At 46.5% G+C, this 17,351-nt stretch overlaps 5 protein-coding genes across 5 annotated transcripts; 1 reads left to right on the top strand and 4 right to left on the bottom strand.

The window, feature by feature from the left end:
• Positions 1–2,944: 2,944 nt before the first annotated feature.
• BDW47DRAFT_118624 (S-adenosyl-L-methionine-dependent methyltransferase) lies at positions 2,945–4,382 on the bottom strand (the record flags this gene model as incomplete). The annotated part of the gene is made up of 7 exons (XM_024815237.1): positions 2,945–3,319; positions 3,361–3,420; positions 3,484–3,724; positions 3,778–3,904; positions 3,962–4,103; positions 4,165–4,293; positions 4,365–4,382. The coding sequence occupies 7 exons, from the start codon at positions 4,380–4,382 to the stop codon at positions 2,945–2,947; spliced, it is 1,092 nt and encodes a 363-aa protein (XP_024670519.1).
• Positions 4,383–9,947: 5,565 nt separating this feature from the next.
• Positions 9,948–10,696, bottom strand: BDW47DRAFT_118623 (putative isochorismatase family hydrolase; the record flags this gene model as incomplete). The annotated part of the gene is made up of 3 exons (XM_024815236.1): positions 9,948–10,245; positions 10,305–10,573; positions 10,634–10,696. 3 exons carry the CDS (start codon positions 10,694–10,696, stop codon positions 9,948–9,950), a joined length of 630 nt encoding a protein of 209 aa, XP_024670518.1.
• A 1,062-nt stretch (positions 10,697–11,758) lies between these two features.
• BDW47DRAFT_118622 (T6SS phospholipase effector Tle1-like catalytic domain-containing protein) lies at positions 11,759–13,437 on the bottom strand (the record flags this gene model as incomplete). Its single annotated transcript, XM_024815235.1, has 2 exons — positions 11,759–13,270; positions 13,327–13,437. The coding sequence occupies 2 exons, from the start codon at positions 13,435–13,437 to the stop codon at positions 11,759–11,761; spliced, it is 1,623 nt and encodes a 540-aa protein (XP_024670517.1).
• Positions 13,438–14,122: 685 nt separating this feature from the next.
• On the top strand, positions 14,123–15,260 carry BDW47DRAFT_132692 (zinc-binding alcohol dehydrogenase family protein; the record flags this gene model as incomplete). The annotated part of the gene is made up of 3 exons (XM_024817633.1): positions 14,123–14,227; positions 14,292–14,714; positions 14,772–15,260. 3 exons carry the CDS (start codon positions 14,123–14,125, stop codon positions 15,258–15,260), a joined length of 1,017 nt encoding a protein of 338 aa, XP_024670516.1.
• Positions 15,261–15,976: 716 nt separating this feature from the next.
• BDW47DRAFT_118620 (S-adenosyl-L-methionine-dependent methyltransferase) lies at positions 15,977–17,148 on the bottom strand (the record flags this gene model as incomplete). The annotated part of the gene is made up of 2 exons (XM_024815234.1): positions 15,977–16,145; positions 16,202–17,148. 2 exons carry the CDS (start codon positions 17,146–17,148, stop codon positions 15,977–15,979), a joined length of 1,116 nt encoding a protein of 371 aa, XP_024670515.1.
• Positions 17,149–17,351: the final 203 nt, after the last annotated feature.

Raw genomic sequence — 17,351 nt, 5'->3', positions numbered from 1 at the left:
AATTTCTGATCAGGTTCGGTCGCGCTTTGTACCTAATACTTATAATATTGCCTTTGTTGGTGTCATCAAAATCGCATTTAACCCGAAGAACGGGGTTATCCAGCCCAATTCTCGTTTCTAGTTTCAGATCGTACATTGTGAGCTCCTTGCTGCTGGTACTCATGCATTATGCGAGGGATACCAGTCAGATCAAGCCTGCAGTAGTTGGTACATAATTCTTAAACCGGCGAAGGAAACAATAAACAGCCAAGTCACTTATGTGACGAAAACCTAGTAAAGACTCCAGTACTCAGCCGCGCAGCTAACATTTCGCTCATCCATTGGATTGACACTCGGGGAATATAGAATTTACTCTTGAAGGGCAAACACTAACTCCAATTAGAAGTGGCTTGAGTAACTTAGTACAACACGAACTTAATGCCATTGTATCGTGAACAAATCCAGCAAACCCCGTCCAGACAATGACACCTCTATAATTAGAACCTACAGAAAATTTCAACCCCGCTTTCCAAAAAAACTTCAATTTCCGACGCGGCACCATCGGAATCGGAGGCAGTGCCGGATCGGCGATATTGCCATCGATATGGGACTCTATTATCTGTTATAGGCTGAGTCCAGCGGATTCCTGCACCTACTGTGGGTACCGAGTCAATTTCCGGCCTTGTCTATTTTTATACGTCCAAGTAATCTTGTCTGATTATGTACCTTACTAGCCTCTTAAGTCTTCTGAACAGCCCTAGCCTGGTGATCTTGTTTCACTTCGTGGCAAGGCAGAGAGGTCCTCACGTTATATCAGCTTCAGCTTTGATGACTTAGTCATTAAATCCCTCGGTTATCTCTAGCTCGGTTATCTCTAGAAGTAAGTATTATCATAGGCTATCAAGAATGAAAGAAAGTCTGAACATGGTCTTTAAGCTTACATTCAATAATACTAAACAAAAATGGTAAGACTGCTTATAGCTCTGGTTGAGACGGTACAGCTAACCAGCCGCTTTGAGATTACCCCTCTCGGATATAATAAGCGAGGTAGTATCTATATTCGTTAAATATTTCGACTAAGAGTTGACTACGACTCTTAGCGTAGTCTAAAACTTTTACTTTTCTATCAAACGCCTCCAACTGAAGGTGTGACGCCACGAGCACCGATAACAGCAGAAGGAGCGAATATACCACTGTAGAGCATACCCCTCATACTCAATTGCACAAAAGTCAAAACGCAGATAATTAGAGATCAGCCACTCAGGTTCATAGATATAATCTACATGAAGGTAAAATATAATCATATCGCATGCCCCTGATATTCAATTGAATAAACCTTCGACAAATGTTGGATGTCAAGGCCAGACCACTCGCCAATTGGTGTTTTGGTCGAATGGTCAAAAATAAGACATGCTAACACAAAAGAGCAGGAGATCAGAGCGTCAGGTGTATGGATATGATTTCCAAAAAGATACATCAATTAGTCGATCTATACTTCCCTTGTTTGAAGAATTGATACTCGGTCAATATACTGCTGCTGAGTTCTCGAACTATGGATATAAATTCCAGACTGCAAATTTTATGTCGGACCGCATTGTGGGACGAATTACTAGGATTATTCTGTTGGAGGACACAGATATTATCACTATGCAAACTAAATCAGGGACCTTGTGAGACTTTGGAAGTTTGAATGATTGATTCCAGGTCATAGCTGCGCGTTTAGGCAACAGAACCATACCACTGGACCAAAATGTCACTTTGACCAGGCTAAGGGTCTGGTCAGTCCTTTGTCTCGGCAAGCATCTGGCCATTGGGACATCTATCAACGCATTCTTGTTTGTTACGGCAGGCGCCCCCTGCTTTTGATGTAGCACTCAAAGAGCCTGTAGCGCCAAGCAGGAGGACAGAAAGATTCATGTCGTGTAATAGATTCAATCCGTCGCACTCCTGTGCCTGCTTGTTACTAGTATGCATATTCTCCATCCCCTTTCCAGGGCAAATATGGCGAGATAATTTACGCCGGATAGCATACCTAGTTAAAGCTCGGCATGGAAGGCTCTTGGTGCTGGCGAACAGGGGCGATTAGCAGCTCTCTGCTATCAATAAACCCGCATAATTCGGATTCCATTACTTAAAGAGCAAAAGCAGAAAAAAAAAAAAAAAAGAAGAATGCTGTGGTTAGAATTTCTTCGGATAGGCTACATGATATTCTCAATTGTCATTAGGGGTTGCCCTACAAAGACGAGGGTTGTCCCATCAATCAGTTACCGGTTATCTTGAATGAATTATATGATCTTATTATCACCTCCACGTCGTCGAGCGAAGGGGTGCTTCTCGGGAAGAGGAATTCACCCTGCCGATGTTGAGACGATGCACGGGCGTGTATTGGAGTAAGGTGAGGAAGTAATGACGATTGAGGATGCGGCGAGTCTGGCGGGGTTGGTGCGTAGCGTCAGCCAAGTCAACGCCATTGATATGACCCTCCCGGATACCGAATGTCAGCCTGCGCGAGATATGAGATGGAACGCTATTTGCGATAAGCAGCGGACTTAATTGGCTGAGCTCGGTCTTGAGAAGGTTAGAGAAATGATACTCAAGAAGTTGTTTCACCAGTTTGAAAAATGTGAATTTACTACATGTCATAACATGTTTGGGCCATATATAACTCTATACAAGCTCTGTATATTCTTCCGAGGACCCAATAGCCGACAAGCATCTCCAAACAATAAGCGTTTTTGACCCGGATCGGGGCGTAAGTTATCGTAGTGATTAATTCTGGATGGCGCAGAGCTTAAATGGGCCACAACTCTAGCTAAGCCACACAGAGATCCGATGGTTACTTTCCGAGGACTGGGCTTTGTCCATAAAAACGTAAAAAATAAAAAAGATAAAAAAATTCATCTACCATGCACGGGCTGACTTATCTTATGTGAAGCCAGTATATCGTTGAATAGGAACGTTGACGTTACTCAAATTCAAATGACTGGAGTGCACCTTCTATAAGAACCAGCTGCTGCGCGGAAGTGCCCTCAGGTTTCCAAACCGCATTGATCTTGAATCCAGCCTTGTTCAGCAGAGATTCCCACTCTTTTTTGGTTCGTTCCGCTGACGAGAAAGCAGTCATCATAGTCATGTCGCCAATAGCAGCCACCCATGGAACATTGGTCTCCGGCATAGCTTTCTCATGAATCAAGAGCAAAGAGTTGGGGCTCATTGCCTCACGAGGTCTCGACAAAATCTCCATGACCTGCTTGTCCGGCCAGTTGTGGAGAACAGTGCGGAGGTAGTACGCCTTTGCGCGTTTGATAGGCTGTTCGTCGAAGAAATTGTGGGCTTGGATCTCGATGTGACTGGGAACATCGGCAGTCTCCTCTCAAGCACATGTGGTAAGTCCTGCAGAACAAGTCTGCCCGGCAAACTAGAGAACTTTTCGCGGAAGGTCTGGAGGTCTTTGCCTCGACCGCCACCGACGTCCACGAGAAGAATGTCGGAGGGGCTCTACACCTGTAGTTTCTCCTCAACTGGGAAAAAGTCCAGCCAACTCTTCTCGTCGCGACGATACGGCGAGGCCATTACGGTGTCGAATGTGTTTTGGTAATAAGGGTTTGACGACATGTAATGAAAGTATCCACGGTCGGAGCCGACTGCAAAATTGAATGGGGAGTCTTCAATATTATCTGGATTCTTCCAGCCTTTCTGCATGAAATACTCGGGAAGCTGGGCAACGAAGAGAAAGAGGTGAGTGCTGAACGTGTTAATCGCTTGCTGATCCCTATATAACGTGACCAGCTTACTTACAAGAAGATCACTGCTGCAGACATCCAACACGATGAAGTATAAGCCGCTGTAAATGTCGTGGGAGAGAAAGTGTCAGGGTTATGTTGCTTGAGAATGTCCACAGGTACGAGGGACTTCATGATCCGCCCTAGTTCTCATCAACACCAGACCAGAATTTGTGGAAAGATTAGGGACATGTGTATACCAACAAGCTTTGGATCGGCTTGAACATCTTCCGAAAGCTGGCTAACGCGCACCTTGCCATCTTCATTCTCAGACGAGCGCTTGATGATTGCATCGAAGAGCTTCAGATCTACCGCGAGACGAACTGCGATGGCTTGGTGGCACTTGAAATTCATTAGCCAGGCCCGCGTCCGAGAAATCAACTATAGGGAGGCCCAGAATTACCGTATAGAGAAGCCTGAGGGTCTTATCCCAAGGAGGTTCACATTGGCTCCTCAATCGATCGCAAGCTTGATAAAGCTCAGCTCGCTGCTGCAGGTCCAGAGCTTCGAGATTGCCGGAAGAAGAGAACAACTCAATGGACGCAATAAGCTGAGAAGGTCCATTGTCAAGGTTGAGGCAGAAGAGTCGGCAATTCTATAAACCTGGAGAGCCACGCTCATGTGATTAGAAAGCTATCCAAATGAAGCAAACGACAATATATCTGGAATGGAATGGACAAAGATTTGAGGTAAATTAATCAGTTGTTCTCCTCCCCTCCCTAACCCAAAACCCATACCAGCGCTGATATGATATGGAATCCAGAGTGCACTCTCTTGAGTCTTATTGTGACATGATACGCCCTGAAACAGGGCAGTCAAAAAAGCTTCCTTTCATATGCTTAATAAAAGAATGCGATGAATCCTTTGAATCTGTGAATAACTAGCGTATCTATAGCAAAAGGGTATATTTGTCTGGTTAATGATTACACTGAATTCTTCTTATTAAATAAGGATATGCTACTAAAAGTCCAGTTTAATCCTTATCTTAACCATAACATCAAGCCAGGCTGCACAGAAAGTATCAGCAATAGAATTATCTCTCATTACTATGAATATATTAATGAGAGAAGAGCCTGGTGTACTAAATTCAAATAATTTATTAATAAGCAAGACTGTATTAAGCTGCTGGAATATTTTAAAGCACATCTTTGTCAGGGAGTCAAAACAAAGCTGAACTCTATGAGATTATTGGACACTTTCATTATAATTAGAGTGTCATTCGGTGCGGATTGGTGCAGATTCTACCCGGGTAGGACCCAACTCGTTGCGGATTCGGTGGCAGATCTCGGGAATCGAACTCATTGCGGGTTCGGTGTGATTTTTTGATGAAAACCCGCAGAATCCATGTTTTAACCCAAACAGCGGCGGTCAGATTAAGGTGAGGGTCCTTAACCTGGCCAGACCTGGCCATTGCCCACTCTAACCCCACACTAGATCGTAGATACATAAAACAATAATTACATGCTCTGCAATAATTTAGCATTGATATATTGTGAATATTAACCTATCAGAGGATCAATGACCCTGCATCTCGGCTAGAATGACAAGATGGCCCACTGCATCCAAAGCCTTTTAGTGCCCACCTTGGGAATGGCTGTGAAGGCACTCCCAGATGACATATCATTGGGCAGATCTAGACTAGAAAAGTACCCAGACGGTGCCCGTGAGCTCTCGTTTTTACTAATGTCTTTTGCCATAGGTTCGTGTAAAGTCTGCCGCCATTGAGCCAATCATCGGGTAAATTCAAAATGAATAGAGCAGATCAGGCGTGAAAAAGTAGTGTCTTACTCTTAACCCTTGTCACTTAATTTTGTCATGAACAGCAATCTGTCTCCTGGTCAGGATTGGGGCTCTCTATTAAGCTCTTGTTCAGGAGTACGAACATCAAAGCACCCCAGGGTCTTCTAATATAAACTTCCTCCTTGAATATAGTCCTGTAACCAGTTAGTCCTCAATAAATTAAATCAAGATCTACTAGTATTATAATACCTCAGTTCTTGTAAGATTAAAATCTAGTGAATAAGTTCTCTATTAGTTATTTCTTCGATGACTTCTTTATAGTCACTCCTAGAATTACTTTAATCAGGTATCTTTTTAGTATTCCTGGCTATGCCACCTTTGTGGGGGTTTTATCTATATTAGGTCTATATAACACAGGTGTGAATAACAGTATTATTGTTAGATGATTATTATGTTACATCACTCAAAAAGGAAAGTCTTAGTAGTTTTATATGAATTAAAATTAGAATAGATTAATCCTGATCTGCCCTATATTAAACCACAAGCTAGATCTAGATCAAATTCTTTAATCTAGAAACCTGGCGGATCAGGATCAGGGTCCAAAAGTTAGATCCAGATCTGCCCCATTTTGAGGTGGGGTCTAGTTCGGAGGTTTCCAAGGTCTTATGTAAGCTGTTGTCAGTTCCATAACATTATCATACTTGCCCACTGATCAATGAGAGCTGCAACTACGTAGGTATAGCATCACTGTGTACGAAGGTGACAGCACCTCTCGGGATGACAGCTTCTTCTATTCATCTCTCTGTTATCCATCTCTCTTTTATCCATCTCTCTTCTGTTCATCCCTCTTCCATCCATCTCTCTTTCATCTCCCCTTCGTCCCTTTGACGCTTATCTCCTAAAAACGGTCCTGTTCTCACTGAACATGGAAAATCCCCGGGTGCTTCTTGCACGAAGCCTTCCTACGCTGACACAACTTGGGGGAACCACCGAGCCGTCAATCTCCAATGAAAGTCTCTCTGCATGTTATATGCACATCTGGCCAGATTTTCAACGCCAAGTACTGGACGCTTACAACTCCATAACTTTCACCAGTGACATTAGTATTACTGATTCCCCCGAGGGCGATTTCTACTGTGTCGGTAGTGAGCTGGGCTTGACAACTCGCTTCGTGCGATACGTGTGTGACCCTGTCACAAAAGCTTTATCTGTATCAGATCTATCCCTACAGTTTGGCGATATGCAGTCATTTCGCCAGCACCCCCTCATCATTCCTGATGTAACCTTGGCGATCCTGGGGTCGAGTCCGGCTCGGCTCATTGCGGCCGGGGAACTGAAAACATGGTGGACAGTCAACCTTGAAGAAATAACTGTGATGTCGGACTTGGACGAGCGGCGGTACCTCCAACCTCACATCGGTGCGCTATTCGAAGTCTGATTGTAGGTATTGCTCTTCTAACAATACCATAGGCAAAGTTGTTTCCTACATGCGAAGATTTGACCTCCGCTACTCATTCCTCTCAACCTATATGTCCACCGTTTTTGTTAAGAGAGAGGATGATTTCTGCTTCCACCTATCAATGCCTATCAGCCAAGACGCTACCAATCCCTCTCTGAGGGAATGCTTTCTCGGATTTGCAGCTATGGCGACACAAAATCCCGTCTATAAAGAGAGAACAAAAATCGATACAAGACTAGTAAGCCCGCTGTTCTACCTAGTATGCAGATTTTGATGGGAGAAAACAGCTTCGCTCTTCCGGACAGCCCGGTTTCGTTTCTTTCCCTCGCCAATCTGTGTACTGCAGCAGGTTTGGCGACTCTACGGACTCGCTCACCCCTCATATCACCTCGGAATCGATCGCCATTGGCTCCGACGGTGTCGCAAGCCGCATCTTACATTGCGTTGAGCTCCTGTCATCTCCTCGTTTAGGATATCAGAAGGCTGTGTTTGAGGTGGAGTCTGGTGATGTGCGCTACATTGCAAAATGCTGGTCCGACGACCGATGTGAAAGGTATGACTTTGTCCTATGACCAACAACACCTAGAGCACTAACAAGATCTTTCAAAACATAGCGCTGCTAGTGAACTCGCGGTGTATGAAAGACTGCGCGAGCTTGGATTGAGTGGGCTCGAGAACTTTGCCCGAGTTGTGTTCTCCGGTGATATCATATGTTCATCAAAATTCCCTGGTGGCAGGATCCTTGTTCTGGAGAAGGTACCTGGAGAACAGCTATTTGGTATCTGGAACGACCTGTCATTTGCTCAGAAAACCCACGTGTTCAGCGAATGTAGTAGTGCCATCCGGACACTGCGGTCAATTTCCATTCGACTAGTGGATGCCGGCAGGCACAACATTCTCTATGACCGCAGAAGTGGGAAAGTGACCTTGGTTGACTTCGAGGCGGTTGAAGACCTCGGCGCAGGAGAGCGAGTGACATCGCTTAACCCTGAGCTAGTTTCGATCTTCGGTGTCGCCGGGATGTCCCAATTTATCCAAGGTGGATAATCGCTTGCTCTCGTCTTTTTGAAGTATGTTGTACAATCAGGTGTTCAAATCCTCCACTGGCCTCTCCCCTGAGTATTGACATAATTACTTACCGAGCTACCCGCATTTACTGAACCATCCACCCTGTATTAGGGTATTCAAGACATGCTAGGATCCTTACTGATCCGGCTACGCTGGAGGTCGAAGCTTCTCAGTGGGAGAGTTCCATTAGCTCCTACGTTGCCTATTCGGGACTACCCTGTTCAGTATTTTAGTACCCCATAAACCCAAGACTGGAACAATTCTTTTTCCCCTGTCATATTATGAGCTACATCGTTATTATCAGACCCCCTTCCAACTAAGTGCCCTCGTTCCACCCCCGCCAACCAACGCGCCCTTCCCGCGCCACGAGCACATGTTGCTTGCCACATGTGGAGAAACCCAAGCAGAATCGTGTGGCAAAGACCTCATCACACAGAGCAATCTAAACAAAGGCTTTTCCGGCCAGCCCAATGGGAATGACGTATTTGTCAGTCATGGCCCAAAATCCAGCTAGATGAGCTGTTTCAGTCGTGGTGGAAAACCGTAGCCGTTTTTGTCCATTGCCGAGTCATCTGAGACTGGATCCTGTATAGATGCAGTGGGCGTATGCTGGTTGGTCCAATGTAAGCATCTACAATTGTTCAGTTGGTCATGGACATAATCAACGCGGGCCTAGCCACGCTTGCCAATGACACCGCATAAAGCACTTTACAGTTTTCCCTTATGTCATACCAGCCTACATCTTGTTCATCACAAATACCTCTGACCGGTAAGACAATGATATGCGAGCTGGCTTGATGGCTATGGGCAGACGCCAAGAATGGAGGTAGGCCCATTCTAAGACAAATTCTGCGTCAAATGCATGGTGATCCTCCTAGTATAAAGTAAGGTGATGAGTTTGGGGTCTTGTTATGCTCCAGGATCCAAACCTAATCTAGATCAGGCCAGGTTGATGAATTGAGTAGGTCCTGGGGTGGTAGACTTTTATATAGTGGTATTGATAGTCATTGTTTTGGAAAACAATGTGTATACTCGAAAGTCTATATCCTTTGATATTGTCTTTGTTATATCTCTGATTTTGACCAAGTCCATGTTTCTCAGTAAAAGAATTTCATATACAAAACTCATAATTTAATCAAGGCTCTGTGTATAGTAGATATATATTCAACCGCCATTCAATGAAACGAGCAATATATGCTATAATTCTTATATAAACCCCAAGCTCATGTCCCACCAAGGCAAAGAATTAACAGTATCTCTGATAACAGGGATAGGATTTGGCTGATCTCTGTGGAAGTGACTCCCTGTTCCACTGTTTTGTCATTGTGTATGTCCAACCATCTGCAATATTCTACATAGTCAAAACAGCGTTGTTTTTTATCCTTTCAGAAGCTTTTCCATTCCTATTTTCACAATCCCCCCTCAGACTGATCAGTGAATGACCTACTCTCCAGAATATCAAGGTTCTTGCTCAGTACTATGACTATTAATTTAGTACTACATGATTCTCTTATCAGAAGGAATAAGTACATACGACCATAGGGTGTGGAGAACAGGGCTTCCCGTCCGCTCAGCCGTACTTAAGCCACACGCCGGCCGGTTAGTAGTATGGTGGGTGACCACATGCGAATCCCGGCTGTTGTATGTTTTTTCTTTTTCCTCCTAATTTTTTGATTTTTTACTATTTATTACCACTCTCCACTGTCATTAGTATTATGTGGTTTGTTGATTCTGATTTTGACAGCGCCTTTGATCCAAAATCACGTCATTATCTGATTGATTGTATATCCAGTGACACGCGCATACGCCTAAATGTGGTACCGTTCCTGGTTTTTTAATATCCTCATATTGAATGGAAAGGCCCATTCATTACTACCAGGTTGAGCGCAGTTGATGTGTAGGCGTTGGCGCTCAACCGTCTACTTGCGGTTTGCCGGGTTATTCGAGTAGCTCTGCATCAAACACCAATATCCAGGCACATGATCGGTCCAAAGTTTGCCAAAGCCTTCGATGTCCCGACGCCAGTCTCGCTGCAACTCAGCAGCCACCGCCGCCCAGTTCATGAGTTGCACGCCCGCATGCGCCATCCGCTTATGAGCCGCCTCGCGGGTATGTTCCTTGAAGGTGCCGGAAGCATCCGTCACGACGAAAACATCGTAGCCCTGCTCGATCAGACTCAGCGCCGGGAATGCGACGCAGACTTCGGTGAGAACACCACTACTCAATCATTAGCATCGATTCCATCTTGGAGTGAGACCAGCAGGCTGGGTAGATACCTGACGATCACCTGTTTCTTTCCAGTTGCCTTTACCGCCTTGACAAAGTCTTCATTGTCCATGGCATTGACCTGGCCCGGTCTCCGGATCAAGGGAGCATTAGGCAGGGCATCCACAATCTCCTGGACAATGGGCCCATTGGGACCAGTGTCGAACGAGGTGGTCAAGACGGATGGTGCGTTGAAATAAGCGGCGGTATTCACCAAACCCAGTACATTGGTCCGAAATTCTGTAGGCTCGAAGTCGCCCACCAACTGAATAAGTCCGCTCTTGATTTCACGTTATTCCTTGTCGGCTTTTTGCTTATCGCAAACTCCAATCAAACTGACCTGATGGTCGACAAACAGGAAAGCACAGTTGTCCCGGTCGAGGCGTTTGTATGCTGGGGGCATGGTGGCAGGTAAAATAACGAACGGTGCAACCGAATGCTACTTTGTGGTGCGATAGATTTACCAATCTAACAGATGCTAGGACTCGTTACTATTTCTCTATATAGTATATCCAAAGACACCGGTCGGATGATCTAAAAATTTGTCATCCGAATTGATGGCATCACGACTCCTGCTGCTCTGCATACTTGTAGGGTACCGTTGAACTCAATTCACTGGGAAACAGATCGCCAAACCACCCGGCTTGGATGTAACCCCCCTAGCAAGATGATCTCCTCTGTCTTCTTGACTTGTTTACCTTGGAATTTTGTCAACGTTATAATCTGTACGAATAACAAGAGCTTAGCTGGTTTAATCGGTGGCCCCAACCATTTACAGCATTCTTTACGTGAGCCCTAACCGTTCAATCTTCCTTCAATTGAACTCAATTACTGAAGAGTGCCCGCCACCCCATGTTGATTACAACACAAGGGTCTTGTCTACGCAGCAGAGCGTTCAGAAGAATATTCTGCCGTAACAATAGACATGATATGCCGTTTTAAAGACGTCCCGCCGGTTGGAAGTAGGACTAACTAGCAGACTCTTGACTTCATTTAGTCAGCGTGCTTTTCGCGAACGCAAGGAGCGCCATATCAGAAATCTCAATGCGGCGATTTGCCCAATTACCGTGAGATATATCGACTCTTGGGGAAGACGATGATCAAATGCGGCAAGAAATCACGACAGCTCCGGAGGGTAATCGTATACTTGATGAACTGGTGTCGACGACGGTTGATGTCCGACACGGCGTGACATTTGCTTTAATGTACACAAGTTTCGCCGATTTAATCGCGCCATGAGACCATAGGAAGGAACCCTCCGGTTTCAAGAAGGCAAACCTGTGAGATAGTATGCAACTACTTGCGCGCGCAGCCGCAATGTGATGGTGTAGGCTTCTTTGCTGGCAGGCGTTTGTGCTGTTTCCTCGCCTTTGTCTTGCGTTTATCTCGTTGCCGCCCTAGAAGGGCTCTCGACTCATGCGTTATCTGTCAATGGCTAGGTACACAGTATAGAAGAAACTTTAGTCTAGACAGTTCCGCTCGACTTGCGGCGGCATGTTTCTCGTACTGAGCATCCGTTATTGGCGTACACCTCCCACGCGCCGATTCCACGCTGTAAGGGTCGCTTATTCTTCCCCTTCCCATCCCTGAGTAAATTTTCTGGCCTGTACCTTGGATCGGCGTTCATGCGGCGAACAACAGACCCGTGGATTTTGGCCTCCTTTGGAAGGTCACGTCTCTCCCCGAGGGGAAGAGGCCATCGAACAGGTTTCCAGGATCCATCGGGTTGCAATCCCATCCTCCGAAACGGAAGGTATTCCACTGCTTTCCATGTTACAACGGTGGGCAACGAGGCACCGTGACCGTACTGTAGGAAGTCATGTACATGTCCGGTCGTAGCTGCCCGTCGGAGCGCGGAATCGAAGCCGAATCTGTCTCCTGTATCGCCTTGGTGGTCTCCATCTGTTTGGCCGCCAGTGCTGGGCTCCAGATGGTCCAGAAGATCGCTAGAACCAGCTGAATCATCAAAGCAATGGAAGAGCTTCATCTTTTCGGGATCAAACTGAAGCCCCGCACGCTGCGCCTCCTGTACCATCCAAACCAATGGCACATGGCTCAGTGCTATGTCTTCATCATCATCCAATTCTAATCCGCCGCCAATGTCCGAATGGCATCCGGCGAACCATACCTCCTCGATATCCTGAGACACATTCTGGTTTTCGTCGCGAACACCATCCTTAACTTCGGAGAGCGCACTGGCCGGGTTTGGGTGGTCTACATCCATTCGCGGGTGACCAACGTTTATGGTTTGTGGATGAGCAACAGGGGCTGGTCGATAGAATGCCTCCCCTGTGCAACGTCCTTGTTGTCGTTTTGAGTGGTCCTGCGTTTTGCGCCGCGTCGACCGCGTGTTAGGATTGGTATCTGAGATCAAGTCCTGTCGAAACTTGGCACGATGCTCGTCGATAGCGACCGCATGCCGGATGACCTGGGCTGAAGTTTTTGCCGTGAAAGGAAACAAAAACTTATTACGATTGACCTCAAATCGTGGGATGCTGTTGACGGTGTCAAATAGTCCCAGAAAACGAATCTGTGACACCGGACGACAGAAGGTCTCCCGTAGGGCTTTCATGTACTTATACAAGTCATCTTTTTCTGTCTGGTCAGCGTCGACGCTGTTGGTACATTTTGCCCACTTGGAGAAAGTCGTCCAGAAGTAGCGGACTTTGCCTTCATTCCCTGCCTCTAGCAGGCCAATGTGGTCTAGCATTTCCGCAACCATGCGAGCAACATACGCTCCACGGCTAAACCCAAAAATGTATATGGCATCTCCGGGGCGATAAAAGCGCATGAGGAACCTGTAACCGTCAATGACGTGTTCGTCAAATGTTGTTCCTGCCGCAGCGTCCTTCATATTCGAAAACCATCTTTTCAGCCGAGTCTGGCTGAGATTACTGGCCTGCCAAATCGAGGTGGTATACGTCCCAAACCCCGGCTGATAATAATGAAATTGACGAGGGTCATTGCGGTTCAGCATCTTCCATTAGTGTTAGGGTAAACTGAAGGAACTGGCCCACGTTTCTAACCACTCACTCTGTAGATCTTGAGAACATTACTGTCGGCTTCGTCTCCCCGGAATTTATAACCCGTCCCATCAAAACAGAGAACAAACCCTCTGCTCTCTGCGATCGGGGCCCGCTCCATGCTTAGATGTTGTTTTTGAAATCCGGACAGTTACTCCGTCTCGCCGAAAGTTGCGTGTGAGTTTGTTCTTTTTAAAGCGTTAGATAAAGAGAGCTGCCTTTGCAGACACCCATGGGTAACTTGTGGTGAAAATTATCGTCAAACCCACTATCCAGAGAGAGTTCTCAATGGCATCCTCTCTCTTCAACTCTGACTTATGCATTTCCTGTAGCCATATACGACACATGGAGAGACCTTACAGTTCTATTGCCTTTTGCCAAAGGTCTCCGAACGCTTGTCATAGACACATATTTCTAAGCAAACTCAAAGAGATAGGTCTAGAGCTTGCATAGAATTACAAAGTTTCGCGTAAGCCCAAGTAAAAGAAACCCTAATTGTCTACTACGTAGTTAAACTTAAACTTAGATTACTAACCAAGTCCCTAGTTAGTCAATCTCATAAGAGTTACTAATGTTTGTTTTGTTCTAATTGATCGTTTGGCGAGCGCAAGCCATCTGCTAGTTGGGTTCTATTAAGCTCTTGTGGGGCGATGCTTCCCGCTCCAGCCTCTTGAGGTCATTGAGCACCTTTTCTTACTTGGGGCGTATTACTGAAAAGATAACTAGATAAAAATCGAAAATATTCATCATTGTCGCTGCTACCCCCGGCTTATTTATACCTTGCGGTTTGTCATCATCAAGGCATCATGTCACCTTTGAACGAAGCCGCCTGGATTCTGAAGCCAAAAGGTGATTTGAAGCGATTCACTGCGGCCTACAACGCCCCTTTGGAGGGTGAAATTGTGATCGAGGTGCATCATCAACACTTTGTATGAATTGTTACTGCAGAGGCCGTGTGGCTAAAAAGTATGATAGAACCGCGCTGTTGCGATACAACCATTCGATGCCAATGTCCGGGCCCGAGAATACGTCGATGTGCCCTACCCATTCATCTTGGGCAATGGAGCTGCTGGCATTGTTCATGAAGTCGGCCCGTCAGTTACTCGTTTCAAAAAGGGCGACCGTGTCGTGTCCGACACGCCTACTTATCAGCTCAAAGAATCAAAGTACGGGGGCTGGCAGAAATATGTCGTGAGTCGAGAAGCCACGACCGCTAAGATACCGGCAAGCACAACGTTTGAGGATGCTGCCGCAACACCTTTTGCGCTGTTAACGGCTGTTTCTGCGTTGCACCTACACCTGGGGATGGGGAAACCAGGAACGAATCGCAACGGAAAAGCACTAATCTGGGGTGCTAGCGGATCTGTGGGGGGATATGCTGTCCAATATGCTGCCAGTGTAAGCTCGAAATAGCCAAATGTTATTCCTCGGCGCACAGCTAACATGGATTTCTAGGTTGGTTGCGAAGTCGTGGCAACCGCTTCCCCCCGGAAATTCGAGTTTGTTTGTGGCCTAGGCGCCTCGACTGTTTTCGACTACAAGGACGATGAGATCGTCTCGAAACTGAAGAGCCTCGGCCCCTATGACTATATTATGACGGCCTCGGGTGACGCGACAAGTGCAAATGCTATAAGCGAAGTCCTGCAACCGGACGGTGGGACATTTGCCTCTGTCCGCCCGCCAAGTGATGAAGTGAAACTGGCGAAAAATGTCCAATTGGTCTATGATTCTTTCAGCATGACTACCCAGAAGCCGGAAAATGGCAATTTCACGAGATGGTGGTATCGTGACTACCTCCCCGGAGCTCTGGGCGGAAATGTGAACCCCACCCCCTTGGAGAAGCGAGCTGGTGGCTTGAACAGGATCCAGGATGCTTGCACTGATGTTTTAGAAGGACACAGTCCGAAACAACTGGTTTTAGATCCCTGGGAGGTTGGTACTTGAACCGCTATCCTAAAATAAACGTCTATCATATAAACAACACCAAAGCTTCGCCAGCGTACGCAGTTCATTTACGAAGCATTCTCTTGGTAGACTATATCCTGAACGCGAACCCCAGACCAGCTGAGGAGCGTCATATTAGTCATGATTTCACCAGATACCGATATGTAAAAGAGTCGATTCTCGATCCCCAGTTTATTGCGTTGAGGCCGTGACTGGGGTGACCCTAGGTTAGAAGCCAAGGGATCCAAATTTCCAAGCTCAGGCATCACTGATAATCGTTCTTCTGCGAAATGATGCACCATGCAACAATTTGCCAACTTTAACTCAAGTCACAAACCAGCAATGGTTTTCGCCCTCAGCATCTCTACAGTACGTTGGGGTCAAGTTTGAGTAAAATGGAGTGCCCGTTGACCAGTATGAGGATGTTATGAGACAATGCTTGTAAATCAGTATGCTGTTTTCTAGGTGCTACATCTGGTTTTGAGAATAGCTGTGAATTTTATCATTATTTCAGCGAAAAGATACATTTGAGAACAATCTCCGGCAGCACTTTTTCTTGCCGATTTCTTTAACCAAGGGTCTGTTGACAGTGCCCCATCAAACATGTAATAATATTGGTCTAGAAACCTGACTCAAAAAACCATCGCTACCAGGTCCATTTTACTAGCAGCAATGCAACACATGACAAGGTACTCCCCCCAGAACAGAATCCAAGCCTATGGCTCCGCTGACAATTGGAGCTCCATTACCGACAAACCACTTCCTGTTGGCTTAACAACATTCACCAAGCGCAGTCTTGGATCCGTTCGATTGAAAAAGGCGGTCCACGCGTCCATGTCCCGTTCTGCAGCATTGCAGAGAGCCATCATTCCAATATCCAAGGCTCTACAGACTATTAGCCAAAACGCAGACTAGTTTGGGGTCCAAGGACAGGGGCTTACCGTGCCTCACGCTCTACCAGCCGACTCTCAGTCCCCGGTGGCATCATCACGCTGTCCATGAGGATTATGCGCGATCCGGGAGGCATGCTCTGTATTTGCATTCGTAGGATCTTCGCGGCGTATTTGTCTGGATAGTCGTGGAGGATCCACCGCAGGAGATAAACGTCTGCCTGGATGGGCTGCGGGTTATAAAAGTCATAGGGCATGAATTCAATTTGGTCGTTTACGGTTTCGCCCGACTTGTGGCAGCCTAGTGCCGACTTCAAGTCCTGGACAATAAAGCGTAGGTGCGGGTTTGCAGCCGCAATGGCCATAGAGCAATGTCCACTTGATCCACCTACGTCAGCCACCACCGCTTGATCTGGCAAGCTTGCCCAGTTGAAGCCTTCCACCAGATGATCGAGACTTAGATGATCTCTTTGGATTAAACCGGCCATGGTATCTCGAAACCGATGGGCACGCGCGGGCTCATTCTGTAAAAATTCAAATATGGGAAGCGGTGTATTCAATGCCAGGTTGAACGCCGTCTCAGTTTTTTCCTCACTTCCCGGCCATTCCTCGGCTGCAGTTGTCAGACAAGAAGCAGAACGTAACGATTCATCTGTGTAGAAGCCCACTGAGGATTGAATGTGCTCGTCAAGAAGGAGGGCCGAGTCCGGTGTGTGACTAACGTATCCGGGTTCGGGTTCGTAGAAGATGAAATGTGTCATGAGAAGCCGCAGGATCCGAGTACACTGCGATGTTGACACCCTTGCCTGGGTTGAAAGGTCTGAGAAAGTGATCCGACTGTTGACGGGCACATGTGACGCTATTTTGAAGTGACACGCGTACTGGAGTGCGGACTCAACCTGATGCGACATGCTCAAGGTAATGAGATGGTCGTGCGGCCCGGCAGCAAGATGCGAGATCTCGGTGCATGCCTCAAGAATACGGGCACGGGCTGACATAGGGGTTATTGCAGTGTTTTTGTTTGACACGGTAGGGGATGGTGACAATAGCTGGCGAGCCGTGGTACTGATTGCCGGTGAGTTGCTTTTCAGCGTCCCTGCGCACTGGCTGATGGTGGATGCGAGCTCAAGAATTGATTCCAGCATATGGTCTGGAATCGTATCATGTGCCATTGTAATTTTTTTTTTTTTTTTTTTTTTTT

This window comes from Aspergillus candidus, assembly GCF_002847045.1.
Source record: "Aspergillus candidus strain CBS 102.13 unplaced genomic scaffold BDW47scaffold_34, whole genome shotgun sequence".
NCBI classification, from domain to species: Eukaryota; Fungi; Ascomycota; class Eurotiomycetes; order Eurotiales; family Aspergillaceae; genus Aspergillus; species Aspergillus candidus.
Note: the sequence above shows the minus strand (reverse complement) of the source record. Positions and strands in the feature narration are given on the sequence as shown.